We start from the raw sequence: 21,015 nt of genomic DNA on the forward strand, positions 1-21,015 counted from the left end.
AGACCAACATCATTGACATTTGAGTCAGTGCAGTAGTAGTACTAATTTTATAGTCTGGTCATAGGTAATGTAATTCCAACACCTCACAATACACACACATCAGTTATAAGTACAATGGAGAGATTCTGAAATGTGGCCTTCATACAAGCTAAACACTTGTAGTATAGTCATGCTTGGACTTGTTGCGTTTATAAACTTAAATGACCATAAAATAACATCTTAAACACACTGTTAATAAAGATATTGATAGATTGTGACATTTTATCTCAAACAATTTCTCAGCCATTTTGGTAGTTTGTATTCTTATATTACTTTGTTTTTTATTTTTTGAAATTTATTGAACATTTTCTGGATATAAATCCTCCACACCAGACTCGACAAACAAAACAGTACTACTATATACTTGTTTAAAATAATAATTTCACAAATAATCATAAATCAGCTTTATAATGATACACAATACCCTATGTTGACCAGAATTTATCCAATATATTTATATTATATAAGAGTCATAGAAGGAGCCTGCAATACATCCTCTGGAAGCTCATTTCATGCTTTTACAGTATGAAGTGTGAAGACGTTTTTTTTCTCTTTTAAGAGAAACATTAGTAGGAATAATTTTAAGGAGTTTCCTCTTTCCTTTCCTCAGGTGGATGACAGGCTCGCCTGTGATATCATATATTCTGTGAACAAGTTTATAGACCTTAATCGTGTCTCCACTATGTCTCCTGTATGGTAAAATTGGTAAATGTAGTTTTCTTAACTCTCCTCATATGACATCTCTTTCAGACCTGGATGTAGCTCTTCTCTGAACCTTCTTAGTTTTTTAAATTAAAGATGAGATCAAAGATTTATATAATGATAAAAAAAACTATTAAATGGAGTTATTTATATGGTGAAGAAATGTAGGCCTACACCTCATTGATTATACTACAATTGAAACCAGATCGGATCAGTATGCAACGTCGCCCCGCCCACACTGACGTGTCACGTGACTGACCGTCGCCCAGGTTGTGTCGAAAGCATCCTGGTGTTAGCAGTTAGCTAGCAGCTGACAAAAACAATAAGTGAGCTGTAAATATCTTTAACATGGACGAATCATGAACTTGGCTTTAGTGGAGACAAAGAAGATCAGGAACTACCCAAACTGGCCTTTTACCAACATGGTCTGATAGCTGATAGACGAAGAGGCCATTTAACACCGCTAACTAAAACAGCGTTAACGACAGCTAACGTTCAAAGTTTGACGGGCAACAGGAGCAAATGCGTTAGCTAGCTGCTAGTTTGCCAGTTTACTACAAACCACAACAGCTGGATAGGTAACATGTCTAGTTATCGTAGCAATTTTGTTAACTAACTAGCGGTGTACGCACTGAGTAATAACGCGTCGTGTCTGTAAAATTAGCGAAAACGTTATAACTGAGTAACGTCAGGTAACGTTAGTTAGTGAATGACTGCTAGTAATGCTAACGTTAGCCACTTAAACTTCAGGGTAACACATATGTGACAGTTACTCAAAATCAGTGTTGAATGTCTTTGTCATAGTCAGTTGTGAAATAAAGCGAATAATTGCTTAACGCAGTGAGCAGCTACAATCTGATAACAACACGTCTGTGGTTTTTTTTTAGATTGATTTCGGCCAATCACATGAGATAAATAATGCGAAACACCAGGATGTCAAGCGAATCGGGATTAATGTCTGGGCAGCAGTATTGTGTAGGAAACACATCTGTCCGGTCATTTCGATAATCCCTGTATTCTCAGTAATGCAGCTACTGTAGATTGTTGTTTTTTAATAGCTGAGAGTTTAGTGTAACATCTTGTAAACACCAAAACATTTGGCAACCCAGTTCATCTTCGACAGTCTCTACAGGGTACAGTCTACTTTTCTGTAAGTTATGCCTGGGGACGCATCTGATAGTGGTGATGACTCCGATGCAAAAACAAACGAAACAGCCTGTACCGTCAAGCATCAAATCACCAATGGTAAGTCGAGCTGTGTAAACAGAGAATACAACCCCTGTAAATTGTAGTTAAATTCCATCATTAAATAAACACAACCTTCGTGAAACGCATACTTTTTAAATGTTGAACCTTTGTCAGGGATGTATTGATTGATTTGAACTCTGGTCATTTTTGAGGCTGGAGTTTGATGTGATGTTTGTATTATATTGTAATATGTTTATCATTTTTCAACTGTGTGCTTCTTCATATACAGTGGGTGGACAACATATTAGAAACACCATCAATACGATGCAGTATAATACAACAAACCCCAAAATGTCCCATAAAATCAAGTCAATACACAAAGTATTTGCTTCACATGATACATGATTCTACTTGTGTTTTTCATTGCTCAGTATATGTAGATCATGGACTGCATGGCCTTCAGCATAAGCTCAAGTAATTAGTCTGACAAGAGCTTACTGCAGCCATGTGCCGAGCTTTCAGAGCATCTGTGTGTCAAACCTGAGGAGCTTGTGAACAGGAGATGCAGGAGATGGGTGCACCGCCTTCAGAAAGGGATGTTGACTTAGTTTGTGGTGCTTCAGCCTGAATACAAATTTGATCGAGACTTATAGTGTTACTCTACTCAGAAAATCCACTCTGAATCGTATAAAGCGGATAACGGCTGCTGCATCTTCTCTCAGTAGGTTGAACATTTAAAGTAAGTCACAGGTCTGGCCATGTGTGGTGTTAAAGAATATTTTTCATCAGCTGTCACAGGAATAATGTATTACTGTGCTTACAGTGAGCTCATCAGTTGGGATGTAGATATTGATTGAAGTGCAACAACCATCAACGTTTTAATCTATAGCGTGTATATAGAGACTCTATTCTAGTAATAGTGTTGTAATACCTGCAAAATAGTGATAGTCTTCAAAAAAAAAAAAAATCTTGAATATGTATTTATATACCATGAGTTTTTCACTTTTAGCTCATGGGTCATTCCCTGTCAAATCAGACAGAATCCAGGAAAGTGGTTGCAGCACAGTTTCAGATTTTGTTCGGAGTTTGTCTGTATAATATTTGGATCCCAAAACTAAGGCCTGTAAAATATTTTTGTTCAATTCCTGGTATTTTTTAATTTTTACACTCTCAAAAATGCCTTTTCTGGGAAGCCATGTTTGGGAATTAATATCTTGAAAAGTGTTGTTCCTAGCCTCACCAAACTTTGTTGGATGGAAGACAAACATGTTCTCAGTATGACTGAACCATTGTACTGCATGCCTATTCATTTTCTATAAAGCCCAGGATTTGGAAAAAAGTGCAAAATTCCCTAATGAGAGTGATATTGAGGGTATTATAAACCCATTTTTTTGCACCCATGTGGTATCAATTATTTTTTCTTCAAAATACAATATTTTATTAATTTTGTGTCATTTTGAGGTCTCTACCACTAATGGACATGAAGATATTATGAATAAACCAAGGCGTGGTAGCATTTTTTGGTCATTTTCATAGGATCAAAATGGTATATGGGGTAGCTAGTAGGAACATGAAAATGGAAATGTGGAAATAGCTTAATGTATGGTCATTTAGTGTACAGAGTGCCAGTGTCTCCTCCATGTTCCCTTCATAGATACATGTGCATAGTTATGAAGGCATTGCTTTAACTCTAGGGGGAAAAAATTTCCATCATGAAGAAGCAGGGTCTTCCCTTATTATCTGTACCTATGTGAGTCCCAGCCTCTGAAATATTGATTGGAGTTAAGAAATACATGTTTTCTATAGGTCATTAATACAAGCTATATTCTTTACTATCAGGGCGTATAGCTTTATAACATGCACACTGTAAAACTACATATATAAACACATCCAACCTTTTATGTGAAAACACATTAAGATTCTCCCACAGGAGCCTGAGAGGGCCAATTAGGATAGCACTTATTCCTCCTTATACCAGAGGTTTTATCAAAATATTTCACTTATTTTCAATATCCAAGACCTTACTGGTGACACATTCCCATCTCAAATGCCCTCTATTCCAATGAACATACTGAAAACATGTTTATCCTTTATTTCTTACAATTCCTATGACACAGGAATTCAATAATCATGGAGATACTGAGGTGAAAAAATGTAATCCTGAAATGGATGTTTTTCTGCCAGAGGTAAAATATCTCTCAAATCTGTGTCTATTTTTGTATGAAGGAAAAACAGAAGGACATTGGCACTTTGTACCGTTAATAACCATACACAAGCAATTTCCATCTACATTTTAATGTTCCTACTAGCTGCCTTACATACCATTTTGGTCCTATGAAAATGACCAATATGCTACCATGCCATATTTTATTCATAATATCTTCATGTCCTTTGCTGGTAGAGACCTCAAATATTGGCACAAAATTAATAAAAGATTGTATTTGCTGAAAAAATAATGATTGATATCATATTGGTGCAAAAATGTGTGTTTGTAGTACCTTCAATATCACTCTCATTCAGGAATTTTGCACTTTTTTTCCAAATCTACAGCCTTATAAAAATAACATGGCATGCAATACAGGCTTTTAATGGTTTTGGCAAACAGAACATGTTTTTCTTCTATCCTACAAAGTTTGATGAATCCAGGAACAATACCTGTCAAGATATTAATGCCTAAACGTGGCTCACCAGAGAAGGTGTTTTTGAGGCTATAAAAATGAAATAATATCAAGGGCTGAAAAAAATATGAAAACATAGGATTTGAACAGAAATATTTTACAGGCCTTGGTTTTGGGACCCATTCATCATATAGACAAGGTTTGAACAAAATTTGAGACGGTGCTGCAACAACTTTATCTGATTTGAAACAGAATGACCCGCATTGATAATCTCTAATATTATGATGATTTTGTCAAGTCTCTTGTGTAGACTGCTGATAGTCAATCTCAGTTCATGTGCGAGGCTAAACTGACTTGCTCACAATTAAAACTAGGTATCTCTTAAAAGTTAGACATATGTTTCTAATTACTTTAAGAGATGTTAATGCATTTTTTAAATGTTTGCAGTGTACTGAAAAAAAATGAGCATATTTGCTGTATGTTTTGAAGACGTTTTCTTCATTCTGCCACTAGCTAACCTCACAGGACACACTGAGAGGGTCGGCATGGAGAACTTTGAGCTGCTCAAAGTCTTGGGCACTGGAGGTAAGTGTCAAGTGAAGCGTGAAATATATGAAATACAATTATAAGTGTTGTCAAACCTTAAGAAAAACTTGAGTGAAATGTCAGTATGGAAAATACAGAGCAGACAGGATGTGTTTTTCTTGCCATGGTTAAATATCTTTGGGGTAGAGTGTTTGTAATTGATATTCATAGCCGGTATAGAGAAAGCATCCCTGAGGACTTCAGTGCTGTGACAAAACATGTCTTTACATTCATATCCTGGTTTGGGAGTTGCAAATCATCAAGACAGCATGTCTAATATGCGGATGTTTAGAGGGTAGACCAGATGCTGTAGATGTCTTTGTTATTAGACCTCTGCCGTACTAAATACCTATGGGAGATATGAGAAGCGGCTTCTATCAACAGAACAACACCTGATTAAATTTAGTGTTCAGGAATGCTTTTGCATATATTTAGCTGAGTTAAATCATTTCTGCACCTGTTCACCTTGTGCTCGTGTTTTGCAGCAGCTCCACAACTAATTAAGGCACAATCTGATGATGTTTCTTTGTTTGCTGGTACTTGTGGGGCTCTCTTTCAAGAAGTTATTGAATGACTGGAGGAAATATTTGTTTGTCTTTGTCTAGCTTATGGAAAAGTGTTTTTGGTCAGGAAGAACAGCGGCCACGATGCAGGCCAGCTATATGCAATGAAGGTGAGTCCGTAATGTTGAACTACATGTGATCACAAAACTGTTTCTTGGCTCGAAAAATGAATCACTGGGCTTTGCTTTAAATCTAAGACAAGAAACCTTTTGAAATGTTTTATGTTGATGATGAATTGATTTTGCTTTTATTCAGTATATGTTATACTTAATTTATTGTGCACATTTTGTTACTTTGAAATAAACACATGAAGAGATGTCACTCTAAAAATGATATGCAACAAAGTGAAGTTTGCTGTAACTTAATACAGTATTTTTCTTCACCTGGTCTGTAGGATTAAATAAATTTAGGATATGTAGGTTTTCCTGATGTTGACTTAATATACTGATGGAAAACCCCAATCAGTCAAAATATAAGTAAGTTTATTTTATATTCTACTCTAGGTGCTAAAGAAAGCAGCTATCGTTCAGAAGGCAAAGACAACAGAACATACTCGCACAGAGAGGCAGGTGCTGGAGCACATCCGCCAGTCTCCCTTCCTGGTCACACTCCATTATGCCTTTCAGACGCAGAGCAAGCTGCATCTCATCCTGGGTGAGTGCTGGGACACAAAGGTCTAACCAAATATGTAGAACTCATGTCTCTTCAGTCTTGAAGTTCTGAATAGATGTTCTCTTTATGTTTCTGTGTATTACTGTTTGTGTGTCTGTTGGCCTTTTGTGCATAATGTGTGTTTGCGTAATTTTTGTATATGTCTATTCAAGCTCCCTGTGTATTTGTCTGTGTGTGTGAGTGCAGACTATGTGAGCGGCGGGGAGATGTTCACTCATTTGTACCAGCGGGATCACTTTCCAGAGGAAGCGGTGCGGATTTATATTGGGGAAATAATCCTTGCTCTGGAGCACCTGCACAAGGTGGGCGTTTCTCCTTCCAGTACTATAACTTCAATCTTCATTTATTGATTTTTGGGCACTAGAAAGCAGAAGAAAGACAAGGCGAGCTTAAAGAGCTTAGAGTGCAGTGATATCACCTTATAGAATTGTTATGTCTGACGTGTTGGAAAGCAGTTTCCTACTTACACAGTTTTGATGGAGCAACATTATCATCCTATTGGAATCGTGTTTCTCTCCACCTGACTAATGTTAGTCCCATATTTAGTGACCTTTTAGCTCTGGTTTAGTCACCACCACCTCTTTAGTATAGGAGTAAACTGTAATGCTAAACTTTCTTTACCAGATATTTGTTAAATTTGACATCAGTTTGATGCTGGGCAGGAAGTCAACTCTGTGCTATTGTTTTACTCCCTGAAATACTCTTTAGCTCACTAAAGTTACCTAGTGGTTACCTAATAATGTTTCAAAACTACTGTAGCTGTAAATTTAGCTCTAACCTCAGGTGAACAACTGTGCCATTAAATGATCCTTATGTCGTCTTCTAGCATATGCAAAAAGCACTGTATGCAGGGAAGATAGAGTGTGTGCATTTTCAAGGATGTTTTAGAACTTTACGAGTACACTCCTGAGGTTCTTATGAATCAGCTTAGTCTATAACTAAGTAAAGACACTTGCTGGGCAAACTAGATTCACAGGAAAGCATTTAAATAATTAATATAGGCTGAAAACATAATGTCAACTGTTAGGAATTGTTCCTTTGCATAGCATCAAGTAAAACCATGTAAAGAACAGCACCTTTGGTGAGCTGTGTTCTCATTTCCTGAGGTAATGTTGCAATTAAGGGTTGCACTTCTGTTTGTGTAGCTGGTCAGGCAGTTTACTTTGACAAGTTTAGGAGTTAGACCTTTAGAAGATTAGAAGTACTGAATGGGCTTGGAAAATGCTGTAATTACTGAAAACAATCGGTAGATAATGGGTAATTTTTTGTTTTCTTATGAAGATTTTTACCTTATACTGTGCACAATGAAAGCCATCTCTGTTCACAAATCACAGCACGTACCATACAATTAACTGGTACGTATTTTTGTTTTGTTCAGCTTGGGATTGTGTACCGAGACATCAAATTGGAAAATATTCTTCTAGACAATGAAGGACATGTGGTATTGACTGATTTTGGGCTCAGCAAAGAGTTTCTGGTCGAAGAGGTACGTAAATACGAAGTGGGCAATGATACATGGAACGTTCGTCATTTGTTATCGCAATCTTAACAATGATTTGTTCCTATTATAATTGTTTTTACGGTCATACTTTATCTTCACTTTCTTCTTATTACAGAAGGAAAGGACCTACTCTTTCTGTGGCACTATTGAGTACATGGCACCTGAAATCATCCGGGGGAAGGCGGGACATGGCAAGGTAAAGATATGACAGTAAGGCAGCGAGCACTGGTTTCCAGTATTCAGATAATTTTGGTAATGTTAAAGATTTTAGATGATCTCAATGTGCACCTGTGAAGTAAGGTTCAAATGATATATTTTTTACATTCAGTTTGATGATAGGCTACCTCATCTGCGTGTAATTTGTCCATTTTTCTTTATGTAATGTATTTTTAACCCGTCTCCTCCCTCAGTCGGTAGATTGGTGGAGCCTCGGGATCCTGATGTTTGAGCTGCTGACGGGAGCATCTCCTTTTACTTTGGAGGGAGAGAGGAACTCCCAGAGTGAGGTGTCAAAGTGAGTGCTGCTGACTCCTTAAAATATGTATCCAAATCTCAATCATCTTTATTCTCAACTCCTAAAAATGATCTCAGCCATTGTGTTGAAAGTACTATTTACTTAACTTTTTTAACTTAACTAATTTGAATTGTCTTAGTATGTTATGAGGGTGCTATGTTAATAAAATAGGACTTATTATCATCTTTTCCACCCTCCTCAGACGTATTTTGCGCTGTGATCCACCATTCCCCTCTATGATTGGACACACTGCTCAGGATCTGCTCAGGAAGTTGTTGGTGAAAGATCCCCACAAGAGGCTGGGCTCTGGACCACGGGGAGCTGAAGACATCAAAGCACATTCCTTCTTCAAGGTTCCTCTTTCTTCAGCTGCTACTCACTCAAGTGCCTCTCTTCTTCCATCTGCCCTTTTTTACTGATTCATAAACTCTTCCCATCTGCTTTTTGTTTGCCCGACAGGGACTAAACTGGGATGACCTAGCCCAGAAGAAGGTGCAGAGTCCATTCAAGCCAGAGTTGAAGAGTGAACTTGACGTGGGGAACTTTGCTGAGGAGTTCACGGGGATGGACCCAGTCTACTCTCCGGCAAGCACGCCCCCAAGCACAGACCGCCTGTTCCAGGTCAGTCCTTGCTGTCTCAACCTGGACACTAACAAAAGCTGGATTTCCAATATGTAAAATATCCATAACTATCATCTGAAAATATTATCATTCTGAAATGCGAACCTGATAATAAAGATAATAGAAAAGTGTGTCTTAATTCCTTTTTTATTAATAGAGTTGTGTGTTTGGATAATGATGTTGTGTTTTTTAGGTAGTCTGCTTCCTCTCTATCATTCACAGCAGTCTACTCAGCGTCTACTACCTCGTCATAAACCCAACATCTCTTCTCTGTTTTTTTAGGGCTACTCGTTTATTGCTCCCTCCATCCTGTTCAATAAGAACGCGGTCATGGGAGACTTTGTAGAGTCCCAGATTCGTGCTGATCGACCAGGCTCGGCCTCTGTCCAACGCAGTGCAATGTTAGAGGTATGGATATTCACTTATAAACCCATTTTTGGTTAAGGTGTTAAGTGATTTAGGAATAAAGATATGTTTTAAGGGCAGTCTTGCAATGTTTTTGCAAGGTTACCTCACTAACATAAAGTGTCTTGACTTTATTTGAAGTTTTTCTGCAATCTAGACAGATGTGAAATAGCAGCTAAAAAAGGCTCAGCATAGTGTTTGTTAATCAGGGCAGAAAGGAAGGAAGAGACAAAGAGAAACTAGTTTTATTTAGCCTAGTTTATTAAACCTGCAATGCGGAACTTTCACATATAAATATCTACTGTTACATTCAAGCCCTTGCCAAATGTTTTCACATCATGCTGATTGAGATTTATCTGCTGATTGAGTTGTGTCAGATAAATCTGTCTGTATTTCACAGTATATGGAGTTTTTAAATCTCAGGTAGGGCACAACATTCCTGAACTGCCCATTTAGCCGTTAATCGTGTGGGTCTTCTAGACTTTCCAAACGTTGTAGGACCTAATGGATCTAATTCTGACAGTGAAAGGAGTCATTTCACGGGGCTTGTGCGGCGCTCAAAACAATTTATCCACCGTTTTACAGCTGCAACAGCAGATTATGGCCAGTGGTGTACTGGCATACTGGGACAAATCCCGGTAAGCAGGTGGGCTTCGAAAAAAATATGTTTTCGGGCCTGTGTACCGTCAAAACATATCAGTTTTTACCGGCCCTCTCTGTACGCCTGTCATTGGGGGTGCGCATGAGAGCGTGCTGCATGCCTATGTCAAGCAATCACAGCTGAGCACCCCCCCTTTACTCTCACTGCCAGAAGGGGGAGAAAAAAGTCCTGCACTCCAGCTTTAACTACAGTTGGCCTACCTTATTTCAAGAATTTTATCACAAAATAGGTGTTTTAAATCAGCTCTTTATTGTAATCCTACTGCACATGTCCAAACCAGTGGTTTTAAACTGTATAGATCTACTAGACAGGGTTGTCCTACATCTCCAGTCATATTTACAGTAACACTTGAAACATTTGCCTGTGCTGTTAGAGATAATCAGAACATAAATGGTATCTTTTTGGTTATGATTTCAAAGCCAATCTTTATGCAGATGACATTTTGCTAACACTGTCTAACCTAGGTGACTCAGTTCCTCATCTCTCCTCTCTGTAATCTAGACGGATGTAAAGTAGCATCTAAAAAAGGCTCAGCATAGTGTTTGTTAATCAGGATAGACAGGAAGAAAGGGAGGAAGAGAAAGTAGTTTAGTTTGTTAACCAAAGTTGGCCTATCTTATTTCACAGGATGTTTTGTCATATCATATCAAGGCTTATGCAATATGGAAGAAATATCACAATAATCACGAGGCTTTGTTCTGATATCAATGTACAATATTATAGTAAATGTTTAGGAATGGAAAATCTCAGGTCATGAGACTGCCTGTTGGAAAGGGAAGTCAAATTGGAGCTACATATCATTTTCATTTGGCCTTCTCAAATGTTACATAATACATACATTTGACGTAGTAATTGTTTGCATTGCTATTGTAACAACAAAAATGTGTATCACAGCTCATTACATTATGTAAAAAACAACAACAGCGTGGTTATGATAGACATTGATATGTTGAGCAGTCAGGTTTCATGTGATTGTAAAAGCAAATTTTATCACTATATAAATCCAAAAATATTTGTTTGTTTATAACAAACCCTTGTTCGGTACATAAATGCTCATTCATCAATGTGCACCGAAGCCAGATCTTTGTGCTGGGAGCCATGTTTTATTGCACAAGAAAATAACTAATAAACACATCTCTCAGGCTTAAAGTCACACGCTTTCCCTTCTTTATTTAGGAATCCCAGTTTTTCCAGCACTATGAGCTGTGTCTCCACGGGCCACCTTTAGGTGAGGGTAGTTTCTCTGTGTGCAGGAAATGCAGACACAAGCAAAGTGGCCATGAGTTTGCAGTCAAGATCGTCAGCCGCAGGTGAGTCTTAGTACATTGCTCTTACATAACTTTGTGTTTGTGTGTTTACTGTATCACTGCACCATCTGATTGTATAAGTGACAGCATGTTTGTTTCTTGTATACCTTTCCATTCTCCTTCTGAGATGCAGAGTATTAACCCTAGAAAGAATTTTGTGACAAAACAGATTAAATTGGCTCCAAACCAGTGCTAGACAGGGTTGTCCTGTGCCATTAGAAGTAATCAAAGTATGAATTAAAAATTAACATTAAACATTTTACAGTGTCTGATCACTTAGCTTCTACCTGCACTGTATGGGGAACACAAGGGTTGAAATATTTAACGATGAATGGTCCTAAGCTCTGGAAAAAAGTAAAAGACCTCAAGAGATGGATGACTTTGCCTTTATCATTATAGTGGAGAGCAGACGTGATAAAAATGAATGTACTCCCCAGACTGTCTTTTCTCATTTCCACCATTCCTCTAAAGTTTCCACAGCTATGATTCAAGGAAATTAACAAATTGTCTGGAAACTGGTTTTTAACAAGGTTTGGCAGCAGGAAAGTATTACCAAATTGTGCCAATTTCTTTCTAATGGCAATATTATTGATTTTACTAGATAAATGCAGTATGCAGTATTTTAATGATGCCAACTTTTTTCAGTATATCCAGCTGAAAATGTTACTAAAAGGTTACATTGTTAATGGCATAACATTTAGCCATAAAGACACAGTGAGTAGTGATGGCAAAGGAACTGTTGTCAAACCTTGTCAAATTCTGTTGAACACTTTTGATAATTGTTGCACTAATAATAAAAAAAGAAACTAAATAAACCTAGGAGTATCTCTCACTATAGACCTGTGGGAAAACATATTGCAGCTTTTATTATTTGTCAGACTATTTTAAGCAGAAAGTTATTCAGTCAAAGGTTTTATTCAGGTCGGATATATATAATCCCCCACAAATGAATGAATTGTGTTTTAAATGGGTCAGAGTGGCAGGACAGGTACATTAATACATCTACTGTGGCACTGCCCCGCAGAGAAAACATTCTGCGCTGAGGTGGTAAGCTTTTTAAGTCATATGTTTTGTATAAATATCCCATTATGCCATAAATTATGTCTCTCAGTAAAGAGGACCACACTCATTCATTGGAAATGGAGAAAACCAAATTGTTTTCATCTGAAGAACTGGCTTAAAGATGATTTTGATATTTGACATCAATGGAACAAGCAGCTACAGATCCTCCGGGGCTGAATAATGGACATCTGACATTTTTTATAATTTTTTCAGTTGTTTTTATAGATGTTTTTCTTTGGTTCCTTGTCTGCTGTTTGAAACAATATGTACCATGATGATTTCTTTCCTCTTGTGTGTGTGGGCGTGCTGAGGATTTGTTCTTGTGTAGAGGGTGCTACTCTGTACTCTGTGCTGTTGGGAGGGTTGCAGGCTGGAGGAACTGTGAATCTGTCCCATTTGCGGCAGGATTGGGCCAGTGCCTTGAGTACCACCCACCCCTCACCCACTGACTGTGTTTTATTTTGTGTATCTCTCTCGTATGTGTGTATGTCTCAAGTATTGAACAGTGAAGTAAAACTGTTTTCTTTTGATTTTATTAGAATGGAGGCAAACACCCAGAGGGAGATTGCTGCTTTGAGGCAATGTGAGGCTCACCCAAACATCGTGAAGCTGCATGACGTCTATACTGATCAGGTACAATGGAAAAATCCAGGAAACCTATGTATAATGACATGTACAATTCCTTAATTAATTTAATATACTGAATGCATATTCGAGGATAGAAACTTTGCAATACTGGATATGAAGCTATCTAACGGTGAAAAATGTCATCACAAACCCTTCTCTTTGCACATCTCCTTCTCTCTCAGTACCACACATATTTAGTGATGGAGCTTCTGCAAGGTGGGGAGCTGCTAGAGAGGATCAAGAAGAAGAAACTCTTTGGAGAGGCGGAAGCCAGTCAGCTGTTACAGAGCCTGGTCTCAGCTGTCAGCTTCATGCACGAGGCTGGAGTCGTGCACAGAGACCTCAAACCAGAGGTGGGCTATGATTTGATGACTCAATTGATTTCCGTAAACATACAGAATCTCCCACTTAATTCAGAACAATTCCACTGTATCACATCAGATTGAAATTAAAAATCCATTTTTAATAATTCAAAACGAAACTCGTGCCAGTGAAGTTAGAAAGGAAGCCAAGGTGAGTAGAATTACTGACGAGAGAGAACGAGAGTGGGAACAAGAACAGAGTGAAGTTTTAATTATCTCAGTGTTTTTCCTCTGTGAACTGCATGTGTCGTGCGCCTCCAGGATATCTCACATAAACTGGCAGATCTTTAACCAACCAGTCTGATGTGTGTGAATGTTTGTGTGGTTATTTTGGGACATCATTTTCACATGATTAAATAAAAGTAAACACCGTGGACAGTCGTGCATACTGTCTGCGCTGCAGCACGGCACTTTTCAAAATGAAGGCTGCAGATTTATCACACATGTATCTTGATTTCAGAAGGCTGTCGGGATTTAATTAACTGAAGGACATGACTTTCATACAGTATAAAGCAGCTGTGAATGACAGCAGTGAAGAATCACCCATTTTAGTTCTGCACAGTGTTTTACTGAACTGCCTGCTGTAATTACATAAACCTTTATCTTTGATGCTGATCTAAATGCATTTCCTGGTTTATCAAAACATTATCTACATTATTCTACAATTCATGCACATTTCCTCTCTAAGTATTTAGTTTGCGCTTATTGTCAGAATCAGCAAATGTTTAATCATAGTGATGTGGAAACAGCTCTTGTCTCACTCAAATATCCACAACTAATTTTGACACCTCATTTGAATGATAACACTTCATCATTGGCCCCTATTCCCACCTTTGTGCTGCATGTGCTGCAAAATACCAAACACATACAGCATATCAAGGTCAGGAACATACCAACTTGCAGTATTTAATAGTGGTATTTAGTGCTCTGTCAGGAAAAAATGAGGCCTGAGTGTAAAAGGTAAAGAAAAATAAGTGGATGATCATGTTTCTTGTCGGTTTATCTTACAGAACGTGCTGTTTGCAGATGAGGGAGAGAGCTCTGTGCTTAAAGTGATAGATTTTGGATTTGCCCGCCTGTGCCCCGCAGGCAGCGCCCCCCTGCAGACTCCTTGCTTCACGCTGCAGTACGCTGCACCTGAACTTTTTGAGAGCGCAGGATACGACAAGGCCTGTGACCTCTGGAGTCTTGGGGTCATCCTGGTAATTTCACTCAAAACTGTTGATTTTATCACATCAGACAGGCTAACTGAAGTGCTTATTACTATCTGTGTGTGTTTTTTATCAGTACACCATGCTGTCAGGCCAGGTGCCATTTCAGAGCGAGCAGCAGGGGATGACCTCATCGTATGCTGCCGACATCATGCAGAAGATAAAAGAGGGAGATTTCTCATTGGATGGGGAGGCCTGGAAGGGTGTGTCAGAGGATGCAAAAGAGCTTGTGAAAGGTATGAGATGTGATTTGCTTTTACTGACGCATGTTCTGATTCTGTTTCTGTCTGCACTGTTGGCAAATAGCATGGTGGATGGCTTACAGTGTTCCCACTGTTTTCTAGCCGTGAGAGGAATGTCAATGCAAGTCAGCTTGTTAGCCCGCGTCATTATCTTGTTCTCTTGTCTGTGTCTCTTTCTCTGTTTTAACCCTTTGCTCTATGATTTAAGGTCTACTGACAGTGGATCCAGAGATGCGACTCAAACTCTCTGATCTGAAAGAGAACAGCTGGCTGCAAGGCGGAGCATCCATGTCCACCACTCCTTTGTGCACTCCAGATGTGCTGGAGTCCAGTGGGCCCACTGTCCGCACCTATGTCAACGCCACCTACAAGGTAACAGCATTGTGTACTAATGTCTCAGAGTTTTTGAAACAATATGTTAAGTGCGTGTACTTAATGTGTCTCATCTCACTGTCATTTTCGTCTCTCACCAGGCTTTCAACCGCGGCAAGAGAGAGGGCTTCTTTCTGAAAAGTGTCGACAACGCTCCCCTTGCAAAACGACGAAAGCTCAAGATGACAAGCACAGGTGTAGAGACCCGATGGAGCTCATCCTCTTCTTCCTCTTCTTCTTCCACTTCCTCCTCCGCCTCTGCAACACCATCCAAAGCACAGCCAAAGCAAACTGTGACCCCAAAGCAGAGCTAGCCTAAATGGCAGTGGGGAGGAAAGTAGAAAAAATGAAGTGGTATGTGCTCATACTGGCAACAAGATGTCCTCCAGTGGTGATACTGTCACCCAGTTCCAAAAAACATACTGACAAACCAAAAGACTGGTTTAGGTTAGTGTTTAGGTTTTCAGCACAAAATTGAATTCCACTTTTTACTAACATTGTAAAGCAACTTCATTCATCATGTCGTCGTGCATTATTTTCCCCAAACCACACATGTATTTTGGATGTAAGATGAGATGGTAGAGGTCTAGTTTGGCATCTCTAAGATGTACAGAAATTGGTTGCCTTGAGAAAAATGAATACATATTCAGTATTCGCTCACTATAATGTGGTGACATCACACACTAAAAGTTAAAAATGAGACATTTACCTGTTTTCACTGTGGGTAAGAAACAGTGCCTGGTTATATAGGGATAAAGGGAAAAAGGAGCCATAAATGAGCAGAAGCCATATATACAGCAAAGCAGTGAATATATCAATTGAGCCGGTGTGAATACACACTTAATTTGCACATAGCAAACGAGTAGTCCTTCCAGTAATTTGCAGATTTAATACTTTGATTGTATCTAGTTATTTTTAACTTTGCCACACATAATGATTTGGCCACTGCTTTACAAGTGCTTTGCCACATGTAGGCACTCTGCTCTGTAAAGATAGCGAAACGTACATTTTTTTTAAAAATTGTTTAGGTTGGTCAAAAATAATCTAGCTGTTTGCACTATTTGCAGAGAATGTAAATGATCAAATGGTTGAAAAGGAAAGAATATTTCTGGACTGAGCGCTGAGGGAAATGCTTGTGATATGTAGAACCTTGGAGATGGCAAAGGATGATTATTGCTGTAGTCGAAATCTTCTCTATTGAATACAGTTTTAACTGTGTGATGATCTTCAGTCCAAAGGACACTGACAAAGCAGTGGCACCTCTAATACACTACCAACTCTACAGATCCCACTGAACACAACACGGAGCTCATGTCTTGATATGCTGCTCCGATGATGTGTTTTGATAAACAATCAGTTTGATTTGAAGTGGTCGCAGTACTAACTAAGTGTCCAACAGTAGCAGCACCTGTAACAAGAGATGAAGACACAGAAGTAGTCATGATATACAGAGCGATTTTCTTGTCATATTTGCTGTAAATTACTCGCATTATTGTGCCTGTCTGAGGATTTCTAGCATGCTAATCTGTTGTGATGATGAATTATAAGAACATTTTCTATATTTTGGTATTTCGGGCTCATTAAGAAAGTGTCACTCAGAATGTTTGCACGTAGATTGGAGCAAAAATTGATTTAACTGATTTTTGAGTGCACATTGTCTTGGGCTGGTGATTTTTAAAAGGGTATTGCAGTTTTCTATTAGCCTATCAGACCAGCGCCAAATGCAGCTATTACAAATAAAATCAGATTTGATACAGTGAAGTATTGTTGCCTGTCGATTACGCTTTGATTTTAAGATTTAAGTTTGTTGTCACCTGGGCTGCATAGGTCACCCAAATATGTCTTTTTACAGATGTGGTTCAAAATATTTTATTGCTTTGAAATGAAAATGATGTTATACAATGATACACTTAATCATGACTTTAAAAATGGTTCTTTGGAGACCATCCTGCGAGAGCTGTTGTGTATATACTCATCCTTGATTTAGAGCAAAAAATGATGTCTGTAATGATTTAATGGTATGGTATAGTCTCCTGATGTAATTATGTTTTTATTGGATTTTTTTTTTTTTTTTTTTTTACATGTTGCACAGTTGATCAATTAAACACATTTCAGCTTTAAAGGTGCTTTCACTGATATTTATTACATGTAATTGATTTTAATGCTGTGGTAATGGGATTCATGTGAAATTGGCTCTTGTTGTGTACCAGCACCGTGTGTGTGTGCGTGGCTGTGTGAGAGCATGAGTGGCGCTGGGAGATTGGTTGTACTGATATTTCTGTACCAGATGAAGCATTATTGCAAGTTACTGTATTATTTTCTTGTTGTTGTTTGCTGCCTTTGTCTTTTTAAAAGGTAACAGGTTGTTTGTGTTTGAAAATTGAACATTTTTACTTAAGAAACTGTGCTTTTATTGGTGTTGATATTCTTTTGTTGTAGTAAATGATATTTTTCTTCTCTCTCTCTCTCTCTTTTTTTTTTTTGAGCATTACTATTTTACTGAGATGCACTGTCACTGATGTCATAACTGGGAGTTTTATCTTTTGCACCAAGATTTTTTGTTTGGTGCAAAATAAACTACTTTTAAATAGATGGTGTGTGTGTTGTCTTGAGTGCTGATACTGTTTTGTAAGTGATTGTGATAAGAACGCTCATTAGTTTGAGGACTGTCAGCACCAATTACACTGAGATGCATTAATATTGATGGTTTTTTTTATTGTGAACGATTGGTACTAATAGAGCTTTTTAACAGCAGACTTTTTGACATGTCAAAGCAGGAAAAGCACAGGTGCAATTAATGACATTAACGATGGCTGAATCCCATTTATTTATCCCAAATTCATGACGCTGCATTTGTGCATGATGGTTCACCTGTATGGCTTCCTTTGACGCTTGAATGGAACTGAACGATCGTTAATGTTGTCAGTTGCACCTGTGCCTTTGCTGCTATGACAAGTCTAAATATGTGCTGTGAAAAACATCTATTGAAAACTCTTCCACTGGACAAAAGTGATTCCAAAAATGTACCTATTTCATAACAGAGGGAGGACGCTTTAATCAATGTCAAAACAACATGAACTAAACAGTGAAGACAGCCATTTATGAACTCAAATCTATGATGTTATTCAAATGTATCTCAAACCCCCTGTCGAATATCTTATATACTGAATATCTTTTTGCAATAAAATGAGACATTCCTAGTGAAAATTGGTACAGTTTATATGTTGTTAGAGAGATAATGACCACTATGAGTTGCTGAAGTCAGATAAGGGGCTTTAAAGTTACTTCACACTAGTCTGAACAACTACTGATACCACCATATTGCACAAAAATGATGGGACAAAATTAGATGTTAAGCAAATTTCTGAGCATCTTCATTCATTCCTCAGCTGGGTTGTAGAAAAACTCTTCTGTCAACATGGCTGCCTTTCATCTTTAAACACTGCTGCTTTGAAACCAGTCATAATCTTTTGATAGTTAATAATGACATTTTGATAGATATACTAGATAACAGACCATTCAAACACAGTTAATGGGGAACATTTATGGGCTGAAACATAACAGCAGACTGATTTCAAAGATGCACAATAAACTTCTCCAGATTTTTGAAATTATGTTTTGGTCATGAATTGTTTTTAGTGTATAAAAAAGTTCCCAGTACTCAGAAGGTCAGAGTCAGTTTGTTTTTGTATGAAAACCTAATTGTATTTCATTGATCCATATTTATTATCCACCATTTACAGAAAGCAGCTTCATGATGAGTGGAACAGCACCTCTGCAAAAGAGGTTTGTTATGTGAGGTACTTGAGACAGGTGATACAGACACGTTGAAGACTTGTTCTAAGTATCATTGTGAATTAGTCAATCTTCAACTTGATCTTCATGTCAAGAATTATTCTTGACTTTCTTGAAATTCCTGAGCCTCATAATTGTTGAAATCTTCAACAGGAAAAATAAAACATATATTTACACTGTTCATTCAAACTGTATGTAACAGGACTGGCAGGAACAGCACAGTCAGTGGAGTGATTTTAATCTCTTAACAGTGTATGAACAGCCACATATATGCTGGTTTATACACGCACACATATGGCCTGATGACCCTGCAGTCGCTAGGAGGGAACTATAATATCCCATTCAGTGTAATGAGTTTATTGTACCATTAGGTGGCTGCTGTGTGCTGTCCTGTGTTCTTTGTGTCCGCACTGACATAAGATATGACTACTGTATGTTGGTGAGCTCAATGAAATCCTGTGTCATGTGGAGCAGAGCAGCTGGACCCAAATGCAGGAGACTGCAGGCAGAACAAAGCTGAAGAATAACATCTTTATTCTGGCTCAAGTGCAGGTAAAATAAAACTGAACTGAACAAAACTGATCAACAAAGGATCAAACAAGGCTGAATGGCAAACCAGGACTTAAATACTAACTGAACTAATGAGGAGATGAGGTGCAGGTGGGGAGATGGGTGGAGAAACTCAAGTGGAGGAAATCAGGAGATGAAAGGGAGAACAGGGAAGAAGCTGACTGGCTGGGGAAAACAGCGATCAGGGCAGGGCTGACGAGGCTGAATCCAGGGCAGGTGTGGAGGGAAAAGCAGGCTGGGGAGAAAAAACACAAAAGGCAATAGCTGCTCTGGGCTGGGAACACGTCAAAAACAGAATTTCATCCATGAGTAAACTAAAAGCCTACAATATAATCATGTACAATCCTCCTGATATATAAACCGTCATTAATCAAGCTGTCGCAGAATTACATAAATATAACTTAAATAAGTGCACAAGTCATACTGAGCAAACACAGTAAATAAACTTCAGCATTACATTGCCAACCTAGGAACCTTTACCAGAAAACTAGAAACATAAATTGCTGCTGGCATAAACATGAACCAATAAATCTGTCAAGCGGAGTGGTCTGCATATTAAGCCTGCATGTAACATAAATTGGACAGAAAGATAACTGTTGCTCTGAGTTTCAGTTCACTTTTGCACTTAGCAACAATATCTCAAGTGGTCTTTAAATATAATTTGCAATCTCTCTTATCTGTCCTTTTCCCATCAAACCAGTCTTAACAAACAGGGAGAAAGGCCTGAGGGCATCTGGTGGACTGGTGGACTGGTGGAGGGACACGGAGCCAGACTGGGACAGAACCATAACATTGTGATATATTTAAAATACTCAATATTGCATTACTTTATTGTTCAATGAATATTCTGTTATGTGCTACATTTCAGACGACATGACAGTTTGAAACACTGCTGAGGACAAGACACCGATTAACAGCACAGAGGACACAAGAACAGGACACTGCCAACACAGAGCAGGACAGAAACGGGCACAGTGGTCACCTAATGATACAAGACCTTCATTACACAGGCCAAGACACTAAACTACACAGTCTCACTAAATTTGCACCCTTATTCATTTACCACCAGACCAGGAGTCTGCAGAGTCACTGTACAGTCTACAAACTAGAGAAGCACTGACAGCTGAATCAAACATTTCTAATGACATGTTTTTGCTTTATCTGAAAAATTCCAAGAAAATGAGATTGTTTAAAGTTGGACTTTACAGTGAAGCAGGAGACATCTTGTGTCCAGCAATTAAACTTTTGAAATCAAATATATTTATTCTCATGATGATGATGCTATCTTGCTTATGTAGCAGGTATAATCAGTAGGCGATTTTTTTTTTTTTTTTGGGGGGGGGGGGGGGGGGGATATCATCTCCTTTGTTAGCAAAATGACCAAAATGCATTCCCCTT

The 21,015-nt window shown here is 38.3% G+C and overlaps 1 protein-coding gene across 1 annotated transcript; it reads left to right on the forward strand.

The window, feature by feature from the left end:
• Positions 1 to 978: 978 nt before the first annotated feature.
• On the forward strand, positions 979 to 17,844 carry rps6ka4 (ribosomal protein S6 kinase, polypeptide 4). The gene is made up of 18 exons (XM_044371793.1): positions 979 to 1,986; positions 5,061 to 5,132; positions 5,738 to 5,805; positions 6,199 to 6,349; positions 6,554 to 6,669; positions 7,746 to 7,853; positions 7,984 to 8,064; positions 8,279 to 8,382; positions 8,585 to 8,735; positions 8,842 to 9,003; positions 9,286 to 9,411; positions 11,246 to 11,379; positions 12,978 to 13,071; positions 13,248 to 13,418; positions 14,438 to 14,629; positions 14,715 to 14,874; positions 15,089 to 15,252; positions 15,354 to 17,844. The coding sequence occupies exons 1-18, from the start codon at positions 1,899 to 1,901 to the stop codon at positions 15,564 to 15,566; spliced, it is 2,355 nt and encodes a 784-aa protein (XP_044227728.1). The 5' UTR covers positions 979 to 1,898; the 3' UTR covers positions 15,567 to 17,844.
• Positions 17,845 to 21,015: the final 3,171 nt, after the last annotated feature.

Source organism: Thunnus albacares, chromosome 13, assembly GCF_914725855.1.
Source record: "Thunnus albacares chromosome 13, fThuAlb1.1, whole genome shotgun sequence".
In the NCBI taxonomy this organism is placed as follows: Eukaryota; Metazoa; Chordata; class Actinopteri; order Scombriformes; family Scombridae; genus Thunnus; species Thunnus albacares.